General features: G+C 42.4%; 1 protein-coding gene across 2 annotated transcripts; it reads right to left on the reverse strand.

The window, feature by feature from the left end:
- Window positions 1-702: 702 nt before the first annotated feature.
- On the reverse strand, window positions 703-14,100 carry si:ch211-195b13.1 (STKc_SGK domain-containing protein). Of its 2 annotated transcripts, none has more exons than XM_048230071.1 (13): window positions 13,884-14,100; window positions 6,511-6,586; window positions 5,345-5,420; window positions 5,188-5,231; window positions 5,017-5,074; window positions 4,823-4,906; window positions 4,451-4,582; window positions 4,206-4,318; window positions 3,929-4,052; window positions 3,724-3,819; window positions 3,411-3,566; window positions 3,196-3,285; window positions 703-2,879 (listed from the first exon to the last, which is right to left on the reverse strand). In XM_048230071.1, the coding sequence occupies exons 1-13, from the start codon at window positions 13,915-13,917 to the stop codon at window positions 2,715-2,717; spliced, it is 1,248 nt and encodes a 415-aa protein (XP_048086028.1). In that variant the 5' UTR covers window positions 13,918-14,100; the 3' UTR covers window positions 703-2,714. The 2 variants fall into 2 exon arrangements, with proteins under 2 accessions (XP_048086028.1, XP_048086027.1); XM_048230070.1 differs by lacking the exon at window positions 13,884-14,100 and adding an exon at window positions 7,043-7,265.
- Between the last annotated feature and the right edge of the window lie 1,576 nt (window positions 14,101-15,676).

The raw sequence follows: 15,676 nt of genomic DNA on the forward strand, positions 1-15,676 counted from the left end.
CACATTAGGGCAGATTAACATCCAGCTTGGCTCATCTTTACTCCAGACTTAAATGTGAATCTCTCACTGTGGCCTATTGGATCTGGATGTGCACCTTGCATGATCCAGCTCTACATCCCCTCTCGCCCACTGTGGTCCTCTAATAGTCTGCTGTGTCAACTGGTTCCTCGTTGGAGGAATGAGTTGCCAAATGTTCTACATTCTTGTGATAGTTTTGGGACGTTCAAGAAATGTTCAAATGCTCAAATGTTCACCTTGCACTTAATTAATTAATCCCCTTAGAGTTATGGTATGTATGTTTATGTTTTTTGTTAATATACAAACTCATTATTTTCATTGTTGATATTTGATATTATTATTATTATTATTATTACTATTATTACTGATATTGTTGCTAATATTACTATTATTATTATGGCTAATGTAGGCTTTTCAACTACTTACGACTATTCTGTAATATTACTGTTCATGTAAGTCGCTTTGGGCAAAAGTATCTACCAAATAACATAAACATAAACATTAATGAAAATATCAATGTGAACATTTCTATCATCTTGATAGAAATGTTGGCTAGAAACATTCAGATCTGTGATTTATACTGTATCTAAGGTCATGATTGTGTGTATTTCTTTGAGTGTCTCAAAATTACCAGGTTAATATCTACTGCATGCAACTTAATGACTTCACGAACATATTCAAATATTTATGTAATTCCTAAAAATTTATTTGACTTTAATAGGTCTCATTTCAAATGTATCACTTTCATTTCAACAACAAATTTTATACAATAATCTTTCAATGTACAATTCATGACATAATAAATATACACAAAAATATGTAAAACAAAGTCAGGATAACTTCCAAATATGGAAAAAAATAAACTAGAACAGTATTGTCATTTTATATGTAATTTCCAATGAACAGAACCAAGAGAACGTTGGTCAAAATGCAACAGGTGTCTAAGTCTAAGATGTACATCAATAATTCAGAATCATTTTAGGGCAATCAATGTTAAAGTTAGAAAGTCCTGATTACTTTCTCTTACTTAATGTGAAATGTCACTCCAATGCTTGATAAGTCTGTTGATCTTATGCTTCATATTTGTTCTAGTTGTTTTTGCTGCACAGCATTAGGGTTTCTTGCCAACATCATGCAGGTGAACTAAAGGGGTATATCTACAGTCCACACATGTCAGAACCAGGCCTACAGGGCCTATGTGCACAGACACATACAGCAGCAAACACAGACATCTAACAGTTCTCTTAAAAACGACCACTTACAGGTTTTCTACAATGATGTATCTGGTTTCAGTACAATCAATGGTTTTCATTGTAGTAAGCTACTCTGAGAAGTTTGATAAAAATACAGAATATTTGGTTACTCGAGTACTACTATTGCTGGTAGAAAATATAATCTACATCCCCATTTCTAGTTGATGATAAAATATTGTTTTTGTTCCTATTTCACAAGCAAGTCACATGCCAAGGTAATACCTGGTCGGTAGTCGGGTACAAATGCATAAGTAGGGCAAAACAAGACATGGTTTTCCATGGATTTTATATTTTGAAATAATCATGTTAATATGATATATTAATACAACTACAATTGCAATGTATTCAATTGTTATGTAACTCAGTCCTAAAAAGAGAAAATTCTACATGTATGTGTGGACTTATAAGACTTAGAAAAAAACAAACAGACTTGGTGGAGTGTTTTTTTAAGGAAAACATGGTGCAAAAACCACTACATGGGTATCATTAGTGCCTACTCTTTGAATGAATTAAAACTGAAACAGTTTAGGAAGAGCAGGATTTTGATGTACTATCTGGTTCATGCAGAACATTAAATAAGTTCATTTAAATATTTCAGACCAGATGATAATAGGTTAAAATGTTTCACTCATTATGGTATAATGATATGAACTATTTGAGATGGTGCAGTCTGATTCATATACGACCCTTTGCTCGCCATTCATCCACAAACACATACAGTACTTTTCTTGACCCTTGTTTCCTGGAGTGCAATAAAGCATCAACATAACCAAAAAAAAGCATACCGTAACAACATAAAGGATGTGCCATCGTGAAAAAATATATATATATGATGAACATGTAAAAATCTTGATCATATGCCAAAACTAAACAACAAATAGCACACAGCTGACACCAGTGTCAACCATCGGATAAAAAACTTGGGCAGTCAGTGTTAAACACAGTTGTTTTCCTCCAAAGCTTTTCAGCCTAAAAACATTCAGGCACTTCAACACACACTAACCCACACTCTGAGAGCAGCTGTGTTTCCATGGTTACAACAGAGGTGCCGGCCCACGTGTCCATGATATCAAACTTGGCACACTTCCTGTTAGTCCTAAGGATTCGATTGGATGTGTTGACAACGCCGAAAGATCATATTTCTTTTCTTTTTAAATGACGCAGTCCTCACGCTCGTCTCCTATCTCGTGCAAAGATTTCTTGTGTCCAGTCCAGGACGGGATGGTCCCACTTAGTACTGCCTTTTAGGAAGTCGGGCATCGTTGACAGGCTATGGGAAGAGGTGATGGTTACACATCTGACCCATCGTCATGCGTATGGCCTCCATTACTTTTATTTGCTGACCCCTGCAGCTTCTCCTGCCAGTCGAGAATGGAGGAACAGGAACGGGAGGCAGCACAGACTCAGGCCTGACACCGAGGGATCCGGGTTCTTTGCTGCAACCTACATTAGGTGGTCGTGGGTAGGCCCGTAGGAGAAGCCGGGGAAGGCACCGGCGGCCTCACGCATGCTGCCGGTCACATGCTGCTGGTCACCGTTGCACAGGGACGAGGACACAGGCAGATGGGTGAACTCTGGGTCAAAGTGCCTCAGGTCTGTAGGCCCAGACTGTGGAAGCAAAAAAAAAAACATTAACATTTAGTCACTGGACAGACGTGAAGACACCTATGCCATTTACAGAATACAGTATACATTTTATAGTTTTATAGTTTTTTTATATAGTATTTTAACTATTAGTGACTAACTAGTAACTGTTTTATAGTTTTGACAAACTGAATTCTCTTATTCTCTGTTTCCTTCTTTCCTTTTCATATTTTATATATTAATTGGTCAACAAATGCTTCTAACATAATGGATTGGTTGATACATTTTCACAATGCTATAAACAGTATAAGTGCATTAATGAATGATTAATTTGACTGACCACTGAGGGAACGAATGGAGGGATGATCTTCCTGGCCATGAGGTCGTCCCAGTTTATTGGTGAGAAGAAGGCATGAGTTTTGAGTTCCAGCTATGGACATAAGAAAAATACCACCTTGAATTTACATCCCTTGACTGTATGTGTGTGTGTGCATGTGTGTGCGAGTGTGTGTGCGTTTGTGGGCAGACTGTGTGTGACAGAGTAAGTGCACTTACAAAGTCATCCTTGACTCCCAGCCTCATGGTGCGGTCCTTATGCAACAGGCCCTCCAGTAGTTCACGGCCGGCATTGGACACGTTGGGCTTGAGCACCAGGGGCTTGTGCAGGATGTTGTTGTACATCTCAGCAGTGTTGCGGCTGTAAAAGGGAGGCTGAAAGAGACAGAGTGACAAATAAATCATCTCTGTCAACAATCTAATACTTAGTCATAGTGACATTATCACCATCAATATTATAAACAACAGTGTGTTTGGATGTATTTTCTATAAATGACTGATAATCTTAAGATGACAAGCCATCTTCACTCACCAGTCCATACAGCATCTCATAGAGGACAGATCCCAGACACCACCAGTCCACAGTGCGGTCGTATGCTTGCTTCTGAAGAACCTCTGGTGCAAGGTACTGTGTTCAAAACAAAGTGAAAGTTAGCACAGAAAGACTACAACTAACCTTCATTCTAATTCCATCTGGATGGACTGCTATGAGATCGGGGATTCAAGTGGAATTTTACCTCAGGAGTTCCACAGAATGTGGTTGTTGTTGCATCTGCTTCCAGCCCTTCCTTGCAGAGGCCAAAGTCAGTCAAGACAATATGACCCTGGGAGTCTAGAAGGATGTTCTCTGGCTTAAGATCTCTGTGATAAGACACACAAACACACAGTCAGTCATCATTCAATGATTTTCCCAGCAGGCTAGAGCCCCTCGGCTAGAGGGCTATCAAGTCATCCCTTTTAATCCCTGAGAAATATGTCTGGTATCTGGCCACTTGGGGGTGCTATCGCACCAACCTGTAAACAATGTGCAGGGAGTGGAGGTAGCCAAGGGCACTGGCAATCTCAGCAGCATAGAACCGGGCACGCGGCTCCAGGAACACTCTTTCGCGTTGGAGGTGGTAGAACAGCTAGAAAACAGAGAAAGAAAGCCAAAAAAAAACTTTAACACCAACCCCACTTTGACACAACAACATGTTCTCTCAGGCTCTCTCTCTCACTCTCCTTCCCACGGCCTTAAGACTGGTACACACGACACTCACCTCCCCACCATTGACATAGTCCAGCACAAAGTAGAGCTTGTCTGTGGTCTGGAAAGAGAAGTGCAGGCCCACTAGGAATGGATGCTTGATGTTCTTCATTAGCACACTCCTCTCCGCCATGATATGCTTTTGCTGGGGACGAGAGGAGGAGATCAGGTCAGCTTGATATCAAACCACTGAGGTATCAAACCACTCCGCATCAGCACTGATAGCAACTGGTTGTACTGATACAATTGAGATGCTTAAATCAGCATCAACATCAGTTAAAGGTGTAAAGAGTTAAAGAGTGAACTCTGAGCCAGGTTTGACTCTGGTGAGAGCATTTTCAGTCTTAGGACCACCTGCTGTCTGAAGACAGGAACTGGGTATTACCTCTTTCTTCTTCAGGATGATCTTCTTCTGCAGGACTTTTACGGCATAGTACTGAGCAGTCTCCTTGTGCCTCGCCAAAAGGACCTAAGACAGGAACACAGAGAGGTCAACATCTTCCAACCAGAGGCAGGTCTGTGTAGCAGATTGTTTAGTGATGGCAGTAAATGCCACATTGTTCATTGTCTTGAGCTTACCTTTCCAAAGCTTCCTTTGCCAATGATTTTCAGGTAGTCAAAGTCACACGGCTTAATCCTGGGGAAGGAGGGGGAAGCAGAGAGTGGGTTATGAGTGGGTGTTCTGAGAAAGGGATATAAACTGCATATGGAGGGAGAGAGAATTGGGTCAATAGTGGAAAATCTACTTACTGAGTCTCTTCTGCCAGAGAGCTTCTTGGTCCAGTCAGACATAGCTGGAATGGAAATATACAGAGGACAGTGTTTAGTTGGCACATCTATGCTGTTAATTCTATGACTAAGATATGACAGTTCTACTAATTGAATTCTTGTCTGGTCGTAAACTCACCGAGTTTGACTTGAGCCCACCTCCCATTGCCTCATTCTGGTTCTCATCGATTTTTAGGAATGATTCAACTGCAGCACTGTAGTTGGGAGAGAGAGAGAGAGATACACACAAGAAAGGAGAGTATTATAATTCAGTGTGTTTGATATCTATGACTGTTTATTTGCAATTGTTTGTTTTCAAAAACCTGGCTCTATTCTCAACCATACAGCTGTACACGTGACTGAGCAATACTCACAACACATAATTCCAGCCATTGTAGCAGTGCAGTCACACTCTCTACCATAAGATGGCAGTATAGCTTTAGTTTGTTTCTTGACACTGTGTACCACGAGTTTCTGTTTTGCATGTAATGTTTGACAGTTCTTTCTACCTGTCATAACATGAAGACGTTTATCTTGAGCTACACTTATTATATATATAGATGTTTTTTTTTCTCTTTTTTTCAGAATGCTATACAAATTCGGCATAATGAGGGAGATGTTGGATACAAATCGAAATATCTGGTAGTCTTGTACCCACATCTGCTTGTCACTGTCAGTAAGACCAGTGATTCAGACACACAAGTCTGGAACAGTATAACGCCGAGACCATCTGTGTGAGTAGCCATTTACAAATCTGTGGCATTTGGACGCAGCAGATGAGGTGGTGGAAATTTCCCATGGTAGCCCGGCGCATCCTACAGCGACCTCAATGTTTAGGAGCGCAGTCCGCCAGAACAACCAAACGTTGCAATGTGTGGTGTGCGCTTTAATTGCATTACCACGTTATCCCTGTCTAGGGTACATAGCAGATTTGCTAAAGGTGCTTATGCAGCCAGCGGGAGCGACGGTCAAGACTTGACTGACATGAACAGAATTGTTGGCTCTGCTACACTGTACCCAGATTACGCTATTAATGGAATGGACATGGCCAAATTAAGAGACAGGTTGCGTGGTTCCGATTGGATTAGCTAACTGTACACTGCGCTCCACTGACCTTAGTTCAGTTGGAAAGATATTGAAAAAAATCCAATGTATGAGGCCAATTGTTCTTTAACGCATGTTTTGACAGATATATATTGACAGTAGACTTGGAAAGTGAGCGTTAATGATCGCGATGATTTTCAGCCGCGGTTCACGTAAGTGGCCAAACTGAGATTTTGACAATAAGAAAACACGAATACTTACTGCTGACAAATATGCGGATTGGACACAAGCTTCTGAATGAAGTCGTTCAGACCCATTTTTCTCTCCTTGATAAAAGCTGCAATTGGAAAAGAAGGCATACGTCAGTAGGAAACCCAGTACGTCACCGACCATCCAACTCTAGGCTACCAATCTTAAATACTGTAATAATTCAGGGGGATTTGAAGCGTAGCCTATATGGCTTACATTGGGAAAAATAATGCAATGAATCCGGATTGATTCCAATATTTGTGAAAACAACATACAATATCATATCACAACCTAAGAAAAAAAAAAAAAGTCCTGTGGTGAGTTTAACTATAAGCGTATGGAAACATCAGACATAACGTGGGCTTGATTAAGTTAAACCCCAAACTAAGTTAACGAAAACAAATTCATCGGTAAAGAAGCTGCTTAGGTTTTAGTGAGCGATCTGTTCAGAATGAGCATAGCCGAACGTTAGTTCTTCACACAAAAATCTGACAGTCCTTTCTTGCCATTCTCCATTAATGTTAAGGTAAATTAGGTAACCTACCAGTCAGAACTGACATGATCCCACGCATTTTGCAGTAAGTCAAATCGCACCCAGCCTCTGTCATAGCCATGGTTAAGAAGTGAATATATCCGAGTTGGAATGTATTTCTTGAGTAGCGCACTGCTGAATACTCCAAATGCAAGGTGTTTGTTGTTTTGCTGCAGACAGGTTTGGTCTGCGTGCCGATGTACAGCTCAGCGCCACTGTCCCGCACTGCTCGAGCGCACCAGTTATTTTATACGGAGCACGTGGTTTCGGAGCCGAGGCACTGACATCACTCCTGTAACCGGGGCAACTGCCTTAGCGTGACGTTACGGGAATTCCGCAACTCCTAGTCCTGCCGGTAGGAGGCGGGAATGACACCAGCTTTGCAGCTGAGCCAACCAGTCAACGAAGGCGATTGTTTAACCCCCCCTCCCTACCCCCAACACTTTTCTATCAATGGAAAGATACCGTGGAAGAGGCAGCTGGTCATAATCTGCTCTCCTCTGTAGGCTATGAACAGATTAACTCCATTCTGAGATCGCCGTTAATCATTGGATAGGCCTACAACTGACCTGGCACACCACATCAATCTGCATACAGAGTGATGTAGCCTAGCCTACAGCTCTGGAAACAATTAAGAGACCACTGCACATTTTTCTGATAGCATCCGATTGCTGAGTGACATTCAAATGAGTTGATGGTCATATTCCAATTTGCAGTGGTCTCTTTGAATATGACCGTCAACTCATTCAAATGCCACTCAGCAACCTTAGGATGAAATAAGAAAAATGTGAAGTGGTCTCTTAATTTTTCCAGAGCTGTATAACCAACCCATATATGCTAGGCCCTACCATCATTCTAGGGCCATTATGCTGATAAAGGGCATATACAATTAAGCCTATATTTGCTACCTTGGAAATCCAGAGTTCTCTCAAAAGCACAATTTGAATTGTCTCTGCGAGACACTCTGGCAATGAGTAATCAGGGGCGGATTATGAACTTCCGGGCCCCTGGGCCCAGATGTAGGCCTATTAAGGGCCCCCCACCAGACCCGGTGGCAGACACAAATTCACGGACGGGCATTACACCTTTCCAGGGGGGGCACGGGAACTTAAATTGATCACGGTAGTTTAAGCTTACACTTGACAAAACATTCTAATATGAAAATATAGATGCAAATGTTGTAAAATGGTGCAGCTCATTTAAGAGAGCCCCGTGCGCAGGGATGGAGAGAGAGAAAGCGAGAGGGGATATGCATGTTATAACTGAGATGCCACTTTCAGATAGAGTGTTAGGGAGTTAGCCCCGAAGTTACGGATAACTTCGGCCCTGGAGTGGTAACAAGCTCCCTGTTCTCCGACTAGGTCAGAAGAAAAAAACAGTAAAGGTTAACGCTATCAAACAAACTCAGAAACTACTAGGCCTACTTCTACTAACTACGATATGAGATATAGCCTACCTGCGAGCCGATAAGCCATATTTGTCATCGGATGACAGGGGTTAGTGCAGAAGTGAAGTAGACTGTGCCACGTAACCTCCTCTCCATTTACTGTAGGTGATGGGCTTACCTAATGTTCCTGATTGATTAGCTACGGAATAATACATATTTTACAAGTTTTATTTGCTACTTGCTAGATTGACAAACGTATAATATATGCCTACATTTAATAAGTGTTCGAAATCAATCTATGGGATTGGGGTTGGTTGGTGCAGCCAACCTCGTCCAGGGCGGGCACAGATGACTTCCAGGACGGGCCTGGCCCCCCAAAGCCCCCCCATGACGCCGGGACTGCCCCCCACTTATTGTCATATATGTGGGAGGGGGGGTTGGGGGTCCTCCCCCAGAAAATGTTTAATTTGTTTGATGTGATTTCCTGTATTCTGGTGCATTTTGGAGATGGCCAATACTAAATTCAATCAGATTCATAGCCTACATCCTGATTTGTTGATATTGAGGCAATGATTCCATGCAAAGGCTTGGGCTTCAGGGCCCCCTGACCCCTTGGGCCCCTGGGCCTGGGCCCGGTAGGCCTGTGCAGTAATCCATCCCTGTGAGTAATGATGCATATTACTTTTACCCCTTGCATCACGAGGAACCAATCACATCGGTGTATCTGATATAGGCAGGCCATGAGGCGAGCTAAACAGATGACAACAGAGCTGCAGCGAATCAGTCAGTGAACACTGGTAGTAGTGCTATCCAATTGCATGCAGTGAGATTTTCAAATGCATGCTTGGTGCCACCCCTCGAGTTGGGCCATTTTCATTATTCGTGGCCAGACCCTTAATCTTTCTAGATTACCAGGGTCTGGATTTTCCAGGCTATATATTTGCTATATAGTTTAAAATAAGAACACAAATGCACTGAACATAGGTATATTGTAGCCTGCAGCACCAGGCTTAGCAGCAGTCACCTAAGGTTATTAGCAAGAAGCTCTCTTGACTGACATAATTAAATTTGAACTTCAATGTTACTACAGAACCCTGCAGTTCTTGTTTACAGGTATTTCTGCCCTTTCCTAAAGCACGACTTCATGCAATATGTGTTTAATTTACTTGAAGCCTGACTCATTCTCCAACAAACACTGCATGCCTTCCCCATACATTGAGGTCAGAGACGCCCACCCACCCACCACCCATTTCTATGAAGCCGGTCTACTTATCATTGATTGAATCTGAGCAGGTCAAGGTTGTGTGGTAGGCGGCCTCCATACAGTTATGTAAACTGCAATTATGGGCGCAGTGCTGCTGTGGCATCACATCATGCCTCGCTTGGCTCACATTCAGCCATACAGCACAGCACAGCACAGATGTGGTCCACTAACCCTTTAAGTTATATAAGTGTGTCATAACACTAAGCTAAGCCAGCCATCGCTCCTATCTATTGGCTCTTCACCCTTAGTCCCTACGCTTAGTGGCTTCATCATAGCCAGGGGGATAGGATGACAGTCTTTAAAGGGCTCTCTATATCCCCATGCAGTTACTGAAAAAAGGGGCAGAATTATTCTGCATCTCTTAGTACTAGTAATGATGCATGGTGTGTTACGACATCAGTCATTCACATTACTGATGCAGTGCATTCCTGGAATAAGAACTCAATGGACTTTTGAAAATGTACTCATTTCATTGTCTAATTTATAGCCTGTATAAATGTACTCCTTAGTCATATCTGTACAGTTATGGATGCACATTAAAATGATTGCACTCTTTTTCATTAAAGTCATGGATGCACTGTAAAATTGTTATTGGGCTATTATTTGTTTTTATTTATGGGCATTGATTTTGTTAGCATAGCAACTGCTATTCATCATGACGAGGAACTCTGTGACAATTGAGAGTAAGAAAAAGAGTAACAGACAGCTGAGATCCTGCCAGGCCTTTGTGTGAATGAATTGCTTCTGCCAAGATCTGTCAGTCAAGGTCAGGACAAATGGCAAGCCAAGCAGTCAGTCACTGATACTTATCCTCACCCCAGGAACCAACGCCATCCTGGAAACGGTCAGAATCAGATCTGGCTCTAGGGTTTGGGTTAGACCCACTGATGTGGTCTAAATCTAGGGACTGACGTTTGCTGTACAACTAATATAGATTAATTTAACCTTTTTTCAATTTGTAAATGTATTTTTAAATTAAACTTTTTAAGAGCAACAAAATGAAGGCCACCGTACAAAAAAAAGAAAAGAAAAATACTTTTCTCAACTATTTCATCAGTAGGAATTGCAGATACTCAGTATTTAGAAACAGTATTTAAAAACACAGCCCCATAGACACTTAAGACAAGGAAGCTTTTCAAAAAAGACCACGGGACTTTCCATAGTGCAGCTTTTTTTGTTTCACTTTGAATTTGCATACCACTCGTGATTTAGGGGTGAACGGAAACTCCACTACAGTGGTGTGTGTGTGTGTGTTTGTGTTTGTATTTGTGTGTGTGTGTGTGTGTGTGTGCTTAGAGGGTGGTTTTCACTTGTCTTCAGCGTATAACAAATGATTCAAAGACAACACGGCCTCAGCTCACCCACTGCTTTTGCAATGGCAATGTCACCCACATGACAATGACAATAACCACCCACCAACATCAGTGAAAACATACTCACACAGAAACAGCCCCAGAGTTGACACGTCCAACTTAAATGAAACAGCACTTTTTCATTTTCTACAAGTACAAAATGCAAAGCCCTTGCTTCCCTTCCTACAGACACAGGCCTCGTAATAGGCAAGGCTGTGCTACTACCAACAGTTACAGCACCCCCGTGTGCCACACATTATGACAGATCCTCGCTCAGCTCTCTGTCTGCCTGCTGCTGATGCCAGTGGAGACACATAACAGTGTTAATGGGTATTTATAGCATGTGTAGTGTAGAGAGAGCACTTGCCATAAAAACGATTGCCCATTAGATGCCAACGGAACAGGTGGTGCGGACTACACACTTCTTCCGTTTCGTAACAGAATCCCAAAAAGAGTCCAAAAAGAATCCGTAACAGAGTCACAAAAAGCCACAATATTTGTTAAATATATCTTATATTTTATATGATATATGTGTGCCTTTTTCTTGTTACTATAGTAACAATATATGGAGTGTAGCTGTGGAGACAGCAAGCCATCACAGTAGAGTAGAGAGAGAGAGAAGCAAGTTCGACCATGGGTGACTGTGTGTGGGTTTTGCATATGGGCAATGTGTCGCCAGGTCAGGTTCCAGTTTGCTTTTGGTGGACAGATTGGGTTTGGGTGTGTGCGTGTGTGTGTGTGAGTAGAGGGGTGGGCAGTAGCAGTGAGTCACTGGCTCTCCCCACACACCTCTCTGCCTCAGCTTTGTCTCCTTTCCTGCTGGGGGGCTTTGGCACCAGTGTGGGGGAACTCACACCTCGCTGCTGCAGGCAGATCTGGCGAGATGGATTGGGGCTCCACTGGGCTTGAGTCACAGACGTTCCTCTGCTCCCTCAGCTCTCGCCCACACATTCACACAAACCGCATTGATTTTTCACAGCCGTGCTTTTCACTACGAGGACTACAGAGGCACTTGAATAGTAGTATGTGTCAATTACACAGTGACCATTTTCTCTGTTTTTCGTTGATGCTTCTGAATGATCATTATCTTGTTCTCTCCATCCTTTGCAATCTGACTTTTATTGTTCTCTTACTGAAGGTGATGATGTATGGGGAATGGGTCAATGACACTTTTTGAGCAATAAAAAAGAAAGGATCACAGAAGCACATAGATGTTTAGGTTGGTTATTTTTTACGGAAAAAAATCAACCTAAACTTCTGTGTGCTTCTGTTATCTGTGGTCTGTGATTTTTATGTAAAAATAAGCAATCTAAACCTCTGTGTGCTCTGGTGATCCTTTGTCTTTACTGTATGACTGGTCCTCTCTCTCTCCCTCTCTCTCTCCCTCTCTCTCTCCCTCTCTCTCATTCCATTTGCTCTTCCTCTCTTCATCTTTGCTCTTCCTCTCTCCTTCACTCCCTCCCTCTAATCCTACACCTGCAGTCGTTTCTATCGCCTCTCTGCCGGCCTTTGATGGCTGCACCTGGGAGACTCGTGGGAGGCCTGGATGTGCGGACTCGCAGTCTCAGGCAATCAGACAGCCAAGCTGTTGCAAGCTCACGCTTCCCCACATTCAATGATGCAGTCAAAATCCGCACTACAGAAATAGCAACTTATGAAGAGAAAATGTAGCTTGTATAGTAAGCACTTCACATACAAAAAAATAATAATTTTGTTGCATCCTACCGAATGTTTAAGATACAACATTTTTTTAACATAGCCACCTCACGGTTGAACGCTAAATGCAGTTGACAACACCACAGTGTTTACACCCCTTGGACCCATTCCACATGTGTTCTAGTTTCTCTACAAAATGTGACCACAGCCACAGCGATTTGGTCATTCAGTTTGTTACAATACAAATGTCAATGCAGAGAGAGGACTTTGTAAGCAATGTAAGTGTCTATCATAATCTTACAATTAATAATTATCTGTGATATTTTAGTACACAATAGTAATGCTATGCCCCGAACATTTCAGCAGAAAATGAAACCCTTTATTAGTAGCGGGTGCCTGTTTGAATGGATGTTCATACTCCTTGTTTCTGCACCAGACTCTAAGACTCAGACTCTAAGAGAGCTCAGTGTGCATCAGTGCATCTGGAGAATCAAGCAAAAAGCCCATCAATTCGTCAGGCAGAAAATGTTTCTCTGTAACAGGCCTGTCATTTGTTCTCCTCAATTTCACCAGTAGTCAGTGTGAGTACACAACAAGTGATGGCCAGCTCAGAGGTTATTCATCTGTTCCAGTATGGTCAAAACAAATTCATCAGTACTCAGAGGTGCAGAGAAAGATACAAAGCATTGCATGTTGGATAACCCTGTCTCTGCTAGATAATGTCTAATGGTGATGGATAGGTGGGACACTGGATGTCTTCCTCCCTAATCTTATCTGCTGCTGCAGATGATACCGGCTAAGTTTTGAATCACTGGGATGAATCAAGCCATGACAAGGCAGAGACAGAGAGAGAGTCAGGGAGAGGTCAAGAAAGGGGAAACATCTGAGCAGAAAGAAAATAAAGAAAGATAGAGAGAAAGAGAAGACAGAAAGAGAGAGAGATTAAGAAGACTAAGAAAGTGGTAGAGGAAGAGGAAAGTGTTACCAAGAGAGAAGTGCAGAAGCACAATGAGATAGCAAAAATCCAGCCTGCTGCCTGACCAATAAATAAGTAAATAAATAAATAAATAAATAAATAAATAAATAAAGCAGACATAAATACTCTCAAAATATCCAGGTGAATATATGATACTTATTTTCACCGATCCCAGTTGAATATCATACTTTTCCACCAAATGAATTTGAAGCTCTCACCTATGAAAGACTTCTTGCTGGTCTTCATGGCCATTTATCTGTTGGATTAAAAGATTCCCTTATGTCTGCAGGGGTGTCAGTCTGACACAGAGAAGGCTGCTTGTGTTGTAGTTTCTCAGCAGTGGGCCATGTTTTCGCCTGCGTCTTCGGATCTAATTCCCCGGCAGGAGCATCCCTGGCAGCTTAAAAGACTGGCAAATCATTTCCTCTATTACACTTCCCTCTCTCTCTCTCTCTCTCTCTCTCTCCACAGTCTGGAACGATAGCCTAGGTGAAAGTGGATACCCAGGAATTGTGACGCACCTGAAACCCCTGCCTCCGCCCATTACCACCCCCTCCACCACCACCACCACCATCACACACACCCAACCCCCTCTCCTCCTCCACCTCACCTGTTTTCCAATCACCCTGCATCGACACAAATGAGGCAGGTGTCGAGTTACGGGAGCTCTCCTGAGTATGGCTTCTGGACCTGGTCACCGGGATACCGAAATCACAGAGGGGAGGGTGTGACTTAGCACGCTCACGTTTTAATGATTTCCTTCATTTCCATTTTGTTTTTTTGAAAGGTATAACCTCACAAGACAAATGCGTGATGAAAAACAGTGACAGGGCACATACTGTTCCTTCACTGGAAGGAGAGGGGAGGCTCATGAAACAGACACTACACCTCAGACCAAAGTATCCTGCCACACTGGTTTGCATTGTAGGACTAGTTTCAGTAGAATATGCAGGTCACATGCAGGTCCTTTCAGTTGTGTTTCCTTTTAATTTCCCAGGTAGATTTTCATTCAGGCATATTTCTTCATACCTCTATTTAATGTATAAGTATATACTTTTTTGATCCCATGAGAGAAATTTGGTCTCTGCATTTAACCCAATCGGTGAATTAGTGAAACACAAACAGCACACAGTGAGGTGAAACACACACTAATCCCGGCACAGTGAGCTGCCTGCTTCAACAGCAGCACTCGGGGAGCAGTGAGGGGTTAGGTGCCTTGCTCAAGGGCATTTCAGCCGCAGCCCACTGGTCGGGGCTCGAACCGGCAACCCTCCGGTTACAAGTCCAGAGTGCTAACCAGTGGGCCACGGCTGCCCACTTGCTGTCTAAATGTAGTTAATTATGTCTAAAGGTGATGATACATGGGGCAACTTTTTGAGCATTGTTGTTGGGCAACCACATAACTGGTTCTATGTATTCTTTTTGGATGATCATGACAGTTTGCACGTTGATGATTAAAGATCTCATGGAACAAAACTGTTTACCATACCAATGAATGTGCAATGTCTCCCCGCAATTGTGGCTCAAAACATCTCCTTGAGTACCGTCAGCTTTAGTTTCGACAGACAGATCTGATCTCTGATCTAAAGACTGATCTTCCTACATGGTTGTAGAAACAGATCTGGGTCTGAGAAGCATTTGAATGCTATGGTGCGGTAGAGCAGCACACACGTCTTATTCAATTTTAAACATTTTAAAAAGGTTGTAGGTCACTTTGGGAGGTACAGTACAGTAAGTGTCCAAGAGATAGTGTAACTTCGTGAGAGATAGTTTATGTAGAACACGTGAGACACATTGTAGCTATATTTTCTGAGGGTGTAACATTACCACACTTGCACGGGGCGGGGTTCTCCATCGTTGCACAGAAAGCCATGACGATGGCTCTATCGAATTCCCAGTGAAAAAAAACACTCCCATGTTCTTTGCTGCAAGATCAGGGAAATGTTTTTTTAGATGTACACAAAGACTGTACTCTTCTTCTATCTCTTGATTTACATTTCTGACTGAAGAC

The sequence above is a fragment of the Alosa alosa genome, chromosome 20, assembly GCF_017589495.1.
Source record: "Alosa alosa isolate M-15738 ecotype Scorff River chromosome 20, AALO_Geno_1.1, whole genome shotgun sequence".
NCBI classification, from domain to species: Eukaryota; Metazoa; Chordata; class Actinopteri; order Clupeiformes; family Clupeidae; genus Alosa; species Alosa alosa.